The sequence below is a fragment of the Mustela lutreola genome, chromosome X (genome assembly GCF_030435805.1).
Source record: "Mustela lutreola isolate mMusLut2 chromosome X, mMusLut2.pri, whole genome shotgun sequence".
Taxonomy (NCBI): Eukaryota; Metazoa; Chordata; class Mammalia; order Carnivora; family Mustelidae; genus Mustela; species Mustela lutreola.
The window spans coordinates 118,046,537-118,063,224 of NC_081308.1; the positions used below are offsets into that span (position 1 = coordinate 118,046,537).

The following is a 16,688-nucleotide window of genomic DNA, read 5'->3' on the forward strand; positions in this document are numbered from 1 at the left end:
ACCACCCCGCCGGAAAAAGTGAAAATGGGGGGGGGGGTAAACACTGCTACTTTGGGACTGAGGCAAACTCAGGGAGGACACAACACCCTGTTTAGTTGTGATGTTGCATGCTGAGACCTCTCAGCCAGCCTCCCTTGCCCGCCTTCCCCGCTCCCCGAGGCACCTCTAACCGCGGGAAAGTGCCGGGCTGTGGGTGGGGGGTGGGGAAGGCGGGGGTGGAGGGGGGCGTGTGGAAGACTTAGCGGGGACCCGCACGCATGCGTACTCCGCGTGCTCATATGAGTAGCCTGGAGCCCTAGCAACGGGTTCCAAGCCACTGTTTCGTCGGAATAAGTGGCTTTTCCTGGAGTTCTAGTCCCACCAGCCGAGTTATCATATCCGTTTCTCCCGTTCACTAGTTAGATCTCGCCTGTAGTGCGCCCCCGAGCCCTGAGCCGGCTCCTCAAATGAGTACTCGTGGTTTCCGCGTGGGAACCAACCCTTGCCGCCTCAGGCTCGCCCTCCCCGGGCTGAGGTGGCTGCTGGGGCTGTGGCTGTTCCTGGGGCTTCAGGCCACCCCCAGCGCGGCCTTCTACCTCCCCGGGTTGGCTCCAGTTAACTTCTGCGAGGCGACCCGAGAGACTGCAACCTGCAAGGTGAGCACCCGTGGGAGGCAGTGAGATGTGAGGGGAAGGCTTCCGGCAGGGGTAGGGGGCACGCCGGGGGGAGACCACGGTCGCGAGCTCTTCCGCCTATGACCCAGAACGCCACAGCCCTTTCTGTGGGTGTGTCTCTGCGGCTCTATCTCTGAGCCTTGCACGTGGAGCATCCGGACCACTCTTTTCCCAGATTCTCTTTCCCTCCCTTTCGGCCCCTCCCCTTACTCTCCGTTCGCCCAGCTCCCGCTCAGCTCTTCCTCCATTCTCAGAGCTCCTCCTTTTCCCCCATTTCTCTCGGCTCCCTCCCTTTCAACTCAGCGTTTCCTCTTCTCCTCCCTCCCCGCCCCGCCCCTCCCTTCTCCTCTTCCCTCGCAGTCCCTCCCCTCCCCTCCTTTAGGCCCCGCCCCGGTGCCTGGGCCCCTCCCTTCCCCACTTCCCTTGTAGCCCCTCCCCTCCCTCTAGGCCCCGCCCCTCCCTTCCCCACTTCCCTCAAGTCCCTTCCCTCCCTCCAGGCCCCGCCCCCGATGCATGGCGCCGCCCTCCCTTCCACTTAGCCCCACCCCTTCCCTCCAATCTTCCCTCTGGGTCCCGCCCTTTTTGCCTGGCTCCACCCCTCCCTCTTTCTTTTCCCTCTGGGCCCGCCCCCTTGCTTCCCCCCCCTTTTTTTTAAAGATTTTTTAAATTTTATTTTATTTTTTTTAAAGGATTTTATTTATTTATTTGAGAGAGAGAGACAGTGAGAGAGAGCATGAGCGAGGAGAAGGTCAGAGGGAGAAGCAGACTCCCCATGCAGCTGGGAGCCCGATGCGGGACTCGATCCTGGGAGTCCAGGATCATGACCTGAGCCGAAGGCAGTCGTCCAACCAACTGAGCCACCCAGGCGTCCCTAAGATTTTTTTTTTAAAGATTTTATTTATTTATTTGACAGAAAGAAATCACAAGTAGGCAGAGAGAGAGGAGGAAGCAGGCTCCCCGCCGAGCAGAGAGCCCGATGCAGGACTCGATCCCAGGACCCTGAGATCATGACCTGAGCCGAAGGCAGGGCTTTAACCCACTGAGCCACCCAGGCGCCCCCCTAAGATTTTTTTTAATCTGACACAGCGAGAGAGTGAGAGAAAGAGTGAGACAGACAGAGACGGAAAACGAGCAGTGGGAATGGGAGGGAAGCAGGTTTCCCACCGAGCAGGGAGGCCCATGCGGGGCTCGATTCCAGGACGCGGGGATCATGACACCAGCCGCAGGCAAATGCCTAAGGACTAAGCCACACACGCAGCCCTTGCTTCCTCCTTTTTGCAGTGTTTCTCCACCGCCCTTCTTAGCTCCTTCTGTTCCTCCTTCCTCGGAGCTCCTCCCTCCCTATTGGCTGCTCCTCCACTTAGCTCCTCCTCTTCTGTCGCAGCTCCTTTCCTTCCAACGCCTGGGCTCTTTCCTCTGGCTCTCTTCTTCCGTTTCCTGTTGTCTCCCTTGTACTCTCTCTCACACAGTCACCTTGGTCGTTTTAAAAAAATTGACTTAAATGCCAGTGAGTTCACATGCATTCTTATATTAGCTTCAGGTGTAGAATTTAGTGATTCAGCACTTCCATACAAAGACCAGGAGCTCGTCACAAGTGCGCTGCTTAGTTCCCATCAGCTATTTCACCCATCCCCCCATCCGCCTCACTGTGGCCTTAGACGCAACCCCACCGTGTTTCCTTTCTGTCATTCTTCACTCCTCCAGGCAGCCTGCTTGTTACCTCTCTAATTCTTGTTAATGCACTTTTGTCTCCCCTAGGCCCTTTGCCTGTAAACATCAAGGTATTATTTACCTCTCAGACTTGAGAGGATAAAATGAGACAATGTATGAAAAGCACTGACAACTATACCTGGCGCTTAGTAAGCTTAGTAAGCTTTCCATAAATGGTAACTATTATCATTATTATCATTATCATTATTCGTTTTTTCTTTTCTTTTTTTTTAAATTTAAAGTTTATTTAAGTCACCTCTACACCCAACTGGGGTTTGAACTCAAGACCTCAAAATCAAGAGTTGCAACGTGTCTGTCCTCTTGAAGTTCTCCAATAACTTCCTGACTCCTTTCTTCAGCAGCCTGGTTTCTGTAACTAAGCTGAGTCCAAAAAAGGTTGTGTGTTGTATTTTTTTGGGGGGGAGGCAAGTAATCACTTCAAAAGATACTAATGAATAAGACTTATTTTTCTGACTCCTAGTTGCCTAATTTATTGGATGGGGTAGTGTTCTGTCATAGGGCACCACAAAGGCACTGGGAAGTTGAGAACAGTGCTGGGTGTGCTTTAACTATAGACTTAACCAAGTTGAAAGTTCCAGGGTGTTTTGTTTTGTTTTTAAAATTTTATTTATCAGAGAGGGCACAAGCAGGGGGAGCTGCAGGCTGGGGGAGAATCAGGCTCCCTGATGAGCAAGGAGGCAAATGTGGGACTTGATCCCATAACACTGGGATCATGACCTGAGCCGAAGGCAGCTACTTAACCGACGGAGCCACCCACGTGTCCCATTTTCCAGTATTTTTTAAAGGTCAGTTTTGGGGCCACAAGTTTGCCCTTAAAACCTGGAACTTGCCTTTTCCTGTGTGAAGTTTTGATGGTAACATTTTGAGCCAACATCTTGCCAAACACGTGTAATGTAGGAAATGGCATTTACAAAATATTTTTATGTCTGCCTTTTCTCTGGTAATTCCTCATCCTGAATCTCTATTCTTTATTTCATCAGGATTCCTAGCAAAGAAACGTGATCTTTAACCATAACAAATATCTGGAATTTTTCCATAAACTCTTTTCTTTTTGGGCTGTTACTTGCATCCTTACATGTGTTCTACTTTTTATTCTGAGTTTTTGCCTTCTGTCTTTTGGTGAGTCTCTCATTTTTAGGTTTAACACTCTAAACTTACTTCATTTGGTAGCATCCAGCCCCCCCCCTTTTTTTAGTTTTGAAACTTTTGCTATTACAAAAGCAGTAGCATGCATGATAGATGATTAGAAAATGCAGATAGGCAAAAATAAGAAAAACATTTCTAATAACTAGAGAATTACTGCTATTACTATCTTACCATATGTTCTAGATTTTTTTCTACACATACCCATACCCACATGTGTATTTTTTTTTAAAGATTTATTTATTTATTTGACAGACAGAGATCACAAGTAGGCAGAGAGGCAGACAGAGAGAGAGGAGGAAGCATACTCCCTGCTGAGCAGAGAGCCCACTGTGGGGCTCGATCCCAGGACCCTGGGATCATGACCCGAGCCGAAAGCAGAGGCCTTAACCCACTGAGCCACCCAGGCACCCCCCACATGTGTATTTTTAAAAAGATTTTATTTAGGGGCGCCTGGGTGGCTCAGTGGGTTAAGCCGCTGCCTTCAGCTCAGGTCATGATCTCAGGGTCCTGGGATCGAGTCCCACATCGGGCTCTGTGCTCAGCAGGGAGCCTGCTTCCTCCTCTCTCTCTCTCTCTCTCTCTCTGCCTGACTCTCTCTGCCTACTTGTGATCTCTCTCTGTCGAATGAATAAATAAAATCTTTAAAAAAAAGATTTTATTTATTTGAGAGAGAGAATGAGAGAGAGAGAGGGTATGAGAGGGGAGAGGGTCAGAGGGAGAAGTGGATTCCCCAGTGAGCGAGGAACCTGATGTGGGTCTTGATCCTGGGACTCCAGGATCATGACCTGAGCTGAAGGCAGTTACTTAACCCACTGAGCTACCCAGGCACCTCACATGTGTGTTTTTAATAAAGTTTTTAAATTTTTTAGAGCAGTTTTAGGTTTACAGCAAAATCGAGCAGAAAGTGGAGTTCCCATATAGCCGCGCCCCCACGCATACCTAGCCTTCTTCATCAACAGCCCCTACCAGAGTGTTGCATTCCTTATAGTTGATGAACCTGGACTGACACATCATTACTACCCAAAGTCCATAGTTTACATTACAGTTCACCCTTGGTGAAGTTTGGAGGAATGTGTAATGACATGTATCTATCATTATAATATCATATAGAGTAATTTCACTGCCTTATACATTCTCTATGCTCTCTGCTATTATCCGCCCCTCTCTTAATCCCTGGCAACCGCTGATCTATCTACTGTCTTCATAGTTTAGCCTTTTCCAGAATGTCTTATAGGAATCATACAGTACGTAGACTTTTCAGACTTGCTTCTTTTACTTAGTAATATGCATTTAGGGTTCCTCTGTGTCTTTTTTTTTTTTTTTAAGATTTTATTTATTTGACAGACAGAGATCACAAGTAGGCAGAGAGGCAGGCAGATAGAGAGTGAGCAGAGAGCCCGATGCGGGACTAGATCCCAGGACCCTGAGATCATGACCTGAGCCAAAGGCAGTGGCTTAACCCACTGAGCCACCCAGGCGCCCCGGGTTCCTCTGTGTCTTTTCATGGCTTAATGGTTCATTGCTTTTCAGTTTTGAATATTCCGTTATCCGGATGTACCACAATTCATTCATATATTTATCTACTAAAGACATCTTGGTTGCTTCTAAGTTTTCACATTGATGAACAAAGCTGCTATAGACATTGTGCCGGTTTTTGGGTAGACTTATGTTTTCAACTCCTCTGGGCAAATACCAGGGTGTATCACTGCTAGATTGTTTATTAAGAGTATATTTATTTTTTTCTTCTTTTTTTCCTTTTTTCTAAAAAAAGATTTTATTTAATTATTTGAAACAGAGAGAAATCACAAGTAGGCAGAGAGGAGGCAGGCGGGGGTGGGGGGGTGGGGGGAGTGGGGTGGAGCAGGCTCCCCGCTGAGCAGAGATCTGATGTGGGGCTTGATCCCAGGACCTTGAGATCATGACCTGAGCCAAAGGCAGAGGCTTAATCCACTAAGCCACCCAGGCACCCCTATATTTAGTTTAGTTTTTTTTTTTTTTTTTTTTAAGAAATTGCCAAGCTCTCTTCTAAATTGGCTGTACCATTTTGTATTCCCACTAGCAATGAATGGAAGTCCAAATGCATTTTTTACCTACATAAAATAATGGTATCCACGTTTTTTTGTAACCTGCACTTTTCTTTCTTTTTTTTTTAACCAATGCCTTGTTTCTCTTCTTTTTTTTTTTTTTTTAAAGATTTTTGAAATTTATTTGTCAGAGAGAGTGAGCAAAAGCAGGAGGAGTGGCAGGCAAGGAACCCCGTGTGGGACTGGATCCCAGGACCCTGGAATCATGATCTGAGTCTGAGTCGAAGGCAGACACTTAACCATCCCATAACCTGCACTTTTCTATTAACAACTCTATCTTTCCACATCAACAGATTTTTTTCCACATGAATGCATTTTTATCTCATGTGTTACCAAGTTCATAGATTTCCCTAGCTATCCCTGAAATAACCAAATCAGAATCCAATCTAGGACCACAAATTTCATCTCTTTATTATAGTCTATGGTTCTTTTAATTAAGCACAGTCCCTGCTTTTTCTTTTCATAACATTAACTTATAAAAGGGATTAGTCTGTTTCTCCTGTACAATGCCCCATCCACCTGGCCTTGTCTCTTTGCTGCCTTATGATGGCATTCAGATTGGTTTAATAGTTAAACTTGAACCCTTTGGAAAGCAATTTGAAATATACATCAAAGTCTTTGAAACTGTTCATCCCCTTGATTGTAATGATCTCACTTAGAATAATATAGAAGGATACAGGCAGATAAGAGGTTTTTCCCTGTGAAGGTCTCATCTACCTGGGTCTTTTAGCCACATAGTATCCCTCCCTGGAGAGCACCAATATCGTCAGTTTCTCATATCCTGCTAGGGATTTCTTTTTTTTTTTTTTTTTTTTAAAGATTTTATTTATTTATTTGACAGAGAGAAATCACAAGTAGGCAGAGAGGAGGCAGGCGGGGGTGGGGGGGGTGGGGGGAGTGGGGTGGAGCAGGCTCCCCGCTGAGCAGAGATCTGATGTGGGGCTTGATCCCAGGACCTTGAGATCATGACCTGAGCCAAAGGCAGAGGCTTAATCCACTAAGCCACCCAGGCACCCCTATATTTAGTTTAGTTTTTTTTTTTTTTTTTTTTAAGAAATTGCCAAGCTCTCTTCTAAATTGGCTGTACCATTTTGTATTCCCACTAGCAATGAATGGAAGTCCAAATGCATTTTTTACCTACATAAAATAATGGTATCCACGTTTTTTTGTAACCTGCACTTTTCTTTCTTTTTTTTTTAACCAATGCCTTGTTTCTCTTCTTTTTTTTTTTTTTTTAAAGATTTTTGAAATTTATTTGTCAGAGAGAGTGAGCAAAAGCAGGAGGAGTGGCAGGCAAGGAACCCCGTGTGGGACTGGATCCCAGGACCCTGGAATCATGATCTGAGTCTGAGTCGAAGGCAGACACTTAACCATCCCATAACCTGCACTTTTCTATTAACAACTCTATCTTTCCACATCAACAGATTTTTTTCCACATGAATGCATTTTTATCTCATGTGTTACCAAGTTCATAGATTTCCCTAGCTATCCCTGAAATAACCAAATCAGAATCCAATCTAGGACCACAAATTTCATCTCTTTATTATAGTCTATGGTTCTTTTAATTAAGCACAGTCCCTGCTTTTTCTTTTCATAACATTAACTTATAAAAGGGATTAGTCTGTTTCTCCTGTACAATGCCCCATCCACCTGGCCTTGTCTCTTTGCTGCCTTATGATGGCATTCAGATTGGTTTAATAGTTAAACTTGAACCCTTTGGAAAGCAATTTGAAATATACATCAAAGTCTTTGAAACTGTTCATCCCCTTGATTGTAATGATCTCACTTAGAATAATATAGAAGGATACAGGCAGATAAGAGGTTTTTCCCTGTGAAGGTCTCATCTACCTGGGTCTTTTAGCCACATAGTATCCCTCCCTGGAGAGCACCAATATCGTCAGTTTCTCATATCCTGCTAGGGATTTCTTTTTTTTTTTTTTTTTTTTAAAGATTTTATTTATTTATTTGACAGAGAGAAATCACAAGTAGGCAGAGAGGCAGGCAGAGAGAGAGAGAGAGAGAGGAGGAAGCAGGCTCCCTGCTGAGCAGAGAGCCCGATGCGGGACTCGATCCCAGGACCCTGAGATCATGACCTGAGCCGAAGGCAGTGGCTTAACCACTGAGCCACCCAGGCGCCCATGCTAGGGATTTCTTGATTAAATGAACAAATATGTGTTTATATTATTTTTTCCTCCTTTTTTTTTTTTTTTTACACAAATGGGAGTATACTGTTCTCACCTTCAGGTGCCTTTATCATTTAATGATATAGCTTAGAAACCACTTTATATCAATATATAAAGAACACCCTTGTTGTTTTTTAATGGTATATCATTCTATTATAAGGATGTTATATATTGGATTTACATAGTCCCTTATGTATGTATTTAGCTTGTTTATATACTCTTGATCTTACCAAACATTGTTGCATATGAGAATATCCATAGAATAAATTACTAGGAACGCAATTGCTGGGTCAAAGAATAGATGCACTTAGCAATTTTGATATCCTCAAATTGCTTTCCATGGAGGTTGCATTAATTTACACTTCCGTAGACAGTGTGTGAGAGTGCCTGCTTCTCCACAGCTTGACAGCGTGTTGTCAAACTTTTAGATCTTTGAACAATTTTATGGGTGAAAAATTGTGTCTTATGGTTTTAGTTTATAATGCTTTTATCAGGAGTCTTTTTTTAAAATTGAGAATCATTTCATATAAATAAAAACAACTTGTATTTTCTTTTTGGTGAACTATCTATATATTCTTTGCTCATTTTTCTAGAAGGTTGGACATTTAAAAAATTGATTTGTGGACACTTTTTTTTGGTTCTGTGGTCATTCTTTTTTTTTTTTTTTTTTTTTTAATTTATTTGTCAGAGAGAGAGCGAGCGAGAGCAAGCATAGGCAGACAGAGTGGAAGGCAGAGTCAGAGGGAGAAGCAGGCTCCCTGCGGAGCAAGGAGCCCGATGTGGGACTCGATCCCAGGACGCTGGGATCATGACCTGAGCTGAAGGCAGTTGCTTAACCAACTGAGCCACCCAGGCATCCCTCTGTGGTCATTCTTAAATCAGGAAACTAGTCCTTTACCTGTGACATTCTTTTCCCAAGTTTGTCAGTTGTCTTTTGGTTTTGTTTATTGTATTTTGTTTTTGTTTTTTAGCATTTAGAAAAACGGGCTATTATTCTAATATATCATTTTTTTTTTGTTTTCTGACTTTTGTGCCCTGTTTTGAAAGTTCTTAACCAAGCCAGCCACGATTATAAAATTATTCTCCCATGGCTTCTTCTATTACTTTTATGGTTTAAATTTTAAGAAATAAGATTGATATTTCCTGGTATATGTATTAGGTAAGTATCCAGCTTAACTTATTTTCCCCCAGATCACTGACCAGTTATCTACCATTATTGAATAATTTCTCTTTTCTTCACTTGACTTGTGAAACCATTAAGGTTCTTTTAAATATAGTAATCTCCAGATATGCATTTTAAAATATGAATCTTATGTATGTTGTGTATTGGGATTCTAGATGAGAACTATTATCCTTAATTATCTGCTGTCCTTTGCTTTTCTCTATTCGCCTTTATAAAACTCTAACTGATATATGTTGCTGTTGCTGAATTTCTTTCTTTCTTAAAGATTTTATTTATCAGAGAGAGAGGGGGAGAGAGCAAGCACAGGCAGACAGAATGGCAGGCAGAGGCAGAGGGAGAAGCAGGCTCCCCGCCGAGCAAGGAGCCCGATGCGGGACTTGATCCCAGGATGCCGGGATCATGACCTGAGCCGAAGGCAGCTGCTTAACCAACTGAGCCACCCAGGCGTCCCAACTGTTGCTGAATTTCTGACAAGGTTTCATTAAGTACAGATACAATACTCTTACAGAGTTACAGTAACACTGTTTATATTTGTCCCAAACTTGATTATTTTCTTCCTCTTAAAAAAAAAAAATCTAACCTTATGGTAAAGATGATAGCAGATGTTCAATTAAAAAAAAGCAGTTTATGGAATTTTGAACAAGAATAGTGTTCACTAAAGTTCTGCTGTTTTAGTCTTTTTAAAAATCCTATCTTGGGGCGCCTGGGTGGCTCAGTGGGTCAAAACCTCTGCATTCGGCTCAGGTCATGATCCCAGGGTCTTGAGATCGAGCCCCGCGTTGGGCTCTCTGCTCCGCAGGGAGCCTGCTTCCTTCCCCCTCTCTCTCTGCCTGCCTCTCTGTCTACTTATGATCTCTCTCTCTTTGTCAAATAAATAAAATCTTTAAAATAAAAATAAAAATAAAAATAAAAATCCTATCTTGGGGGTACCTGGGGGGCCCAGTCAGGTATCTGACCCTTGATCTCAGCTCAGGTCTTGATCTCAGGGTCATGAGTTCAAGCCCCACATAGTGCTCCATGCTGGGCATGGAGCCTACATAAAAACAAAACAAAACAAAACAAAACAAAAACCCTATCTTGTAGATTATCAAGAACCCAGCTGAGATCCAGGGAAGTAAATGAAGTATCCTGTGAAAAGCGGGAAGAGATATCCTAATGCTTATGCACTAACCCTCATGCTCTGAGTCTTTTTGATTTCGTTTTAACAAATCTGTGATTTATTCTACAAGTTGAGGGCTCTCTAGCAGATCGAGGGTGGGAGAAGGGAGAAGGGCGAAGAAGCGTCACAACAACTCACCGCTGAAAAGAAAGACGTAAAATCTATACAAAAAAAGTTGAAGCTCTTTGGTTGGGTGAGGGGTGTGGGTAGTAGGGGTGTGGGTACCATCTATCGCAGTGGAGTTTTGGGGCAAATAGCGTTCACTTAGTTTGATCCTGAGGATGTCACAGAGTCAAAGCTGGTGCAAGGATTGATGTTCCAAAATGATCCTGAGCCATCAAGGAAGGTTAAATTGTGATCACCATGTTCTGTTTAAGATAGGAAATGATGAAGTGTATTTTAGAATGATTCTTATAAAAATGGTTAAAATAATACAAGGAGAGCTCTTACACAGGTAGCTTTAATTATCTCAAGTTCTTAACCTGAATTCCGTGGACTCCAGAGGCCCTATGAAGCCTCTGAAACCTGAACAGAGACTTTGCTGAGTATGTGGGCTTTTTGGGGGAGAGGGCCCATAGCTTTCATCACATTCTCAAAGGGTTCTATAATTAAAAAAGGTTAAGAATGGCTGAGATGTCTGAAAAATTGATGTTTTCAGAGACTCCAATGATGCCACCTAAATGAAATGTTATGAATTTATAGCTGTACTGAGTTAAAAATTTATAACCATATTGTTATACATGTATAACACTGTGCTAAGTTATAAATTTGTAATTGCACAGTCATACATTGATGGGAGCCATAGATCCAATTACTTTTCACTTTGTTATGTATTTTGCAAGTGCTACCTTTTTTATTTTGTATTATTAATTAGTGTTTTCTTTCTTTTTGTAGTCATCAATAGCACTTTTTGTAAATAGATTGGACTCAACAGAATCCGTCCTGCCTTATGAATATAATACGTAAGTTATAGGTAATGTCATTGTACCTGATAGAATTGATATTACTGCAGTTACATCGTAATTATAATATTATTGTGTTAAAGGTGTTTTAAAATTTTAAAGACAGTGAATGAAAGCCCTAGATATATTAAGAAATATGGTGGCAATTTTGTAATAAAAGTAACAGGAACAAAATTAAAACAGAGTGCTTTCAGTGTGAGGCAAATGCTCAAGAATTTAGGAAATTGCCATACTTGATTTTTGTAAGGAAAACAAATTATAAATCTACTATATTTTGAATTTCAAAAAAATAATTGCAGAAGTGTAGTTTATTTAAAACATGGGATAGGGAAGTTTCTACTAAGGCTTTTATTTATTTATTTATTAAAGATTTTGTTTATTTATTTGACAGACAGAAATCACAAGGAGGCAGAGAGGCAGGCAGAGAGAGAGGAGAAAGCAGGCTCCCTGCTAAGCAGAGAGCCCAATACAGGGCTTGATCCCAGGACTCTGGGATCATGACCCGAGCCAAAGTCAGAGGCTTTAACCCACTGAGCTACCCAGATGCCCCCGCTACTAAGGCTTTTAATGGATGCAAGTGCTTAGTTTAGTATTGGGCCAGTATCATATAATCAAGATCAAGATCAGTCATTTGAGAATAGCAACAAATGCTACACTTCTTAGAAAAATGATTGTAGGGCGCCTGGGTGGCTCAGTGGGTTAAGCCACTGCCTTCGGCTCAGGTCATGATCTCAGGGTCCTGGGATCGAGTCCCGCTTCGGGCTCTCTGCTCAGCGGGGAGCCTGCTTCCTCCTCTCTCTCTGCCTACTTGTGATCTCTCTCTGTCAAATAAATAAATAAAATCTTAAAAAAAAAAAAGAAAAATGATTGTAGCTCCCTCTGGTATTTATTTCTACTAATTAAACAGAAATAAAACCAGGTCTAATTTTCATTAAAATGCCACATTTAGACATAGGGTGTTAGCACGAGCATTTAAAATATTACACGTACCTACCATTGATTTTCTCTTTTTACCATTTTATATTTAATTTTATGTATTCCCATTTGCTTAAAGGCAGTTGTAATTCTTTCCATGTGGTAACCATTTGATTTGTGAGTGAGTCTATGGGCCTGTAATTGAAAAGGGACCTTGTTGTTTAAGTTCCCCTTTGATCAGAACTGATAACAGCAGTTTCTAAATGTCTCAGGTTAGAATTAGTACAGATTTTAAACTATTCTTTGCTTTTTTAAAAATGTAATTTGAAGTTTAACCCTGAAGATACTGTGAGTTTTATTAAGATTGTGATTATCTACATTATAAAAGTCAAGAGCAGTACCATAAGCATTTTAAATAATGAATTCATAGTTATAAGAGATTAAACGGTTTAAAAAATGAGGTCTATAAATCATTATTAGAGACCTTCTGGGTCATGTTTTTAGAAGTATCTACCATTAACAGTGGAGAGGCTTGACAAATTACAAAGATTAATTTCTTTGCTGATTTTTTTTTCCTTCCTTGAACTTTCCCTCTAGCTTTGACTTCTGTCAAGCCTCTGGGAAGAAAAACCCTTCTGAAAATCTTGGACAAGTACTATTCGGAGAACGAATAACATCATCTCCCTATAAGGTTATTCAGTGGATCTTATATAATATTGTTTTAAATGGAATCTTTTCAGAACTGGCTACTTAAAATTGTAGCAGAAAGTCTGTTATATTTTTATTTTCTTTTTAAAGATTTTATTTAGTTGACAGAGAGAGACACAACAAGAGAGGGAACACAAGCAGGGGGAGTGGGGGAGAAGGAAGCAGGTTTCCTACCAAGCAGGGAACCTGATGCAGGACTTGATCCCAGGACCCTGGGATCATGACCTGAGCCTAACCGACTGAGCCACCCTGGCGCCCCACAAAGAGTCTGTTTTAGAAGGAGGCAGAGAAAAAGGAAAGGAGATAGGATGTGGTATTGTCAGAAGAATGCCTGAATATGTGCTCTTCGAACTATCTGCAGTAGGGAGTGGTTCCACATGACCACTTTTGCTTTGTAAAGAAAACAGTTTCCTTTATTGTTCCTACATGTTTTGGGTAAGGTGGTATAAGCAGATGTCATTGGACTGTCATTGTGTATTGATTTTGCCTTCAATACCTTAATAGATTCGGGGATAGAGTAGGGATGTTTTCATAAGCAGTTATGATTATGAAGGCATTAACTTTTTTCTTCTTTTTTTTCCAAGTTCATTGAAGTCTACTTGAAGTACAATACACTGCACATATTGAAAGTGTTTTGTTTGGGGGCAACTGGCTAGCTCAGTCAGAGATGTATGCAACTCTTGGTCTCAGGGCTGTGAGTTTGAGCCCTGCATGGGGTTTGGAGATTACTTAAATAAAACTTTTTTTAAAAGTATGTAGTTTGCTCAATATTAATTTATGTATACTCTTGTGAAACCATTGGGAATTAGCTTCTTTTAAACTTTTTTTTAGGATTTTTATTCACTCATTTATTTAATTTATTTTTTATTTTATTATTATTTTTTTATTTTTTATTTTTTTAAAAGATTTTATTTCTTAATTTGACAGAGAGAAATCACAAGTACACGGAGAGGCAGCCAGAGAGAGAGAGAGAAGGAAGCAGGCTCTCTGCTGAGCAGAGAGCCCGATGCGGGACTCGATCCTAGGACTCTGAGATCATGACCTGAGCCGGAGGCAGCGGCTTAACCCACTGAGCCACCCAGGCGTCCCAATTTAATTTATTTTTTAAAAGATTTTATTTATTCATTTGGGGGAGAGAGAGAGAGAGAGAGAGAGAGAGAGACAGACAGAGGGAACAGAAGCAGGGGAAGAGGCAGAAGGAGAGAGACAAGCAGACTCCCCTCTAAGCAGGGAGCCTGTTGTGGGGGGCTTGATCCCAGGACCCCAGGATCATGACCTGAGCTGAAAAAGATGCTTAACCGACTAAGCCACCCAGGCCCTCTGTCTCCTCTTTTACCCCTTTTATATTTGGATTGTTTGTACCTTTACTATTGAGTTTTCAGAATTCCTTATATATTCTAGGTGTGATTCCTTTGTTAGGGCAGTAGTTTACAAATAGTTTTTTCCCAGTCTGTAGCTTTTGTTTCCATCATCTTTTTTTTTTTTTTTTAAGATTTTATTTTTTATTTATTTATTTTTAAAAAATATTTAATTTATTTATTTGACAGAGATCACAGGTAGGCAGAGAGGCAGGCAGAGAGAGAGGGGGAAGCAGGCTCCCTGCTGAACAGAGAGCCCGATGAGGGGCTGGATCCCAGAACCCTGAGATCATGACCTGAGCTGAAGGCAGAGGCTTTAACCCACTGAGCCACCCAGGCGCCCCAAGATTTTATTTTTAAATAATCTCTCTGCTCAACTTGAGGCTCAAACTCATGACTCTGAGATCAGGAATAGTGTGCTCTAACAAACTGGGCCAGCCAGACACCCCTGTGTCTTCATCTATTTTATTTTTTGTAGATTTTATTTATTTATTTGACAGAGACACAGCAAGAGAGGGAACACAAGCAGGGGGAGTGGAAGAGGGAGAAGCAGTTTTTCTGGGTCTTGATCCCAGGATCCTGGGACCGCCATGCAAGCCAAAGGCAGACACTTACTTAACCTCTGAGCCACCCAGGTGCCCCGTGTTTTCATCTTCTTCTTTTTTTTTTTTTTTAATATTTTATTGATTTATTTGACAGACAGAGATCACAAGTAGGCAGAGAGGCAGGCAGAGAGAGAGGAGGAAACAGGCTTCCTGCTGAGCAGAGAGCCCGATGCGGGGCTCGATCCCAGGACCCTGGGATCATGACCTGAGCCGAAAGCAGAGGCTTTAACCCACTGAGCCACCCAGGCGCCCCTGTTTTCATCTTCTTAACAGAGTATTCCACAGAGCAAACATTAATTTTTATGAGGTCCAATAATCAAATTTCCTTTTTATGGAGTGTGTTTTTGGTGTCTAGTCTAAGAACACATGACATAAGCCTTTAGGTCTTGAAGATTTTCTTTTATGTTTCCTTCTGAAACTTTTATAATTTATATATTTAAGTCTGTAATCTTTTTTGAGTTATTTTGTATCAGGTAGAGGTTTGGATTGAAATTAGAGAATTTTTTTGGTTTTGCTTTTTGGGTTTCTTTTTTTTGGCGAGTAGAAGTCAATTTGCTTCAACACTATCTGTTCAAAAGACTGTCATTCCTTCTCTGAATTGCTTTTGCATGTTTGTCAAAAAAATCACACAGGTATAGTTGTAGAGTTCTATTTCTGGGTTCTCTGTTGATCTGTTTCTTTGGTCTGTGTGTCAGGCATTAGCTTTTTTTTAAGATTTTATTTATTTATCTGTTGGAGAGAGAGCAAGCGAGAGCGAGCACAGGCAGACAGAGTGGCAGGCAGAGTCAGAGGGAGAAGCAGGCTCCCTGCGGGGCAAGGAGCCCGATGTGGGACTCGATCCCATGACGCTGGGATCATGACCTGAGCTGAAGGCAGCCGCTCAACCAACTGAGCCACCCAGGCGTCCCAGGCATTAGCTTTTTAAAAAAAAATTTTTTTAAAGATTTTTATTTACTTATTTGACAGAGAGAGATCACAAGTAGGCAGAGAAGCAGGCAGAGAGAGAGGAGGAAGCAGGCTCCCCGCTGAGCAGAGAGCCCGATGAGGGGCTCCATCTCAGGACCCTGGGATCATGACCTGAGCCGAAGGCAGAGGCTTTAACCCACTGAGCCACCCAGGCGCCCCAGGCATTAGCTTTTTGATAATTAAAGTTGCACAAAATACCTGCGTGGAGTACCATTGTCCTAACAAAAAAGGGAACTTTTTCAAGGAGTGCTGTCCCTTGAAATGAAGAACATGATAGTACTAGAAAGAGAGAAAGAAAGATAGGAAGAAAGAAAGATGACAGTGTTCTTCTCAGCTGCCAATAGGGAACTTTTTGGTTAATATTTGTATGATTTCAGGGTATGAGGTCCTTACTATAACTCTTTTTCGTAGTTTATTCTTGCCCATTATTTCCTGATTAGTAACACTGGTACTTCGTCCTGATAATCCTTGATAGCTAGACTTTGTAAATAAGAGGTTTCATATTAAAAGTATGAAATATTTTATTAATACTTTTTTATTAACAGCTCTATTGAGAAATATTCACATACCAAAGAATTCACCTATTTGAAGTGGCCATTTTTTTTTAAAGTAAGCTCTACACACCCAAGGTGGGGCTTGAACTCACAGCCTGGAGATCAAGAGTTGCATGCTGCATTGACTGAGTCAGCCAGGCACCCCTTGAAGTATCTGATTTAACGTTTGTTTATTTTTTATTTTCTGTTTGTTAAAGATTTTATTTATTTGAGAGAGGGTATAAGCCAGGGGTGGGGAGTGGGAGAGGGAGAAGCAGACTCCCCGCTGAGCAAGGAGCTTGATGCAGGGCTCAATCCCAGGACCCTGAGATCATGGACTGAGCCAAAGGCAGACACTTAACTGACTAAGCCACCCAGGCGCCCCTTTGACTTAATTTTTTTTAGTATATTCAGAGCATTGTGTGACCATCACTAAAATCAATTTTGTTACCACTTTTAAGTGAAGGGTTCCATATCAAGGTGGTCTTAGGAAGTTACAGTA

The 16,688-nt window shown here is 42.0% G+C and overlaps 1 protein-coding gene across 2 annotated transcripts in view; it reads left to right on the forward strand.

Annotated features, from left to right (window-relative positions):
* Positions 1 to 227: 227 nt before the first annotated feature.
* Positions 228 to 16,688, forward strand: part of LOC131821951 (transmembrane 9 superfamily member 2-like) — an 86,767-nt gene continuing 70,306 nt past the window's right edge. For both annotated transcript variants that reach the window (XM_059158326.1, XM_059158327.1), the window contains exons 1-3: positions 228 to 635; positions 11,034 to 11,101; positions 12,614 to 12,707. In XM_059158326.1, coding sequence (XP_059014309.1) covers positions 447 to 635; positions 11,034 to 11,101; positions 12,614 to 12,707 — 351 coding nt within the window. In that variant the 5' untranslated portion in view covers positions 228 to 446. The remainder of the gene's footprint in view (positions 636 to 11,033; positions 11,102 to 12,613; positions 12,708 to 16,688) is intronic.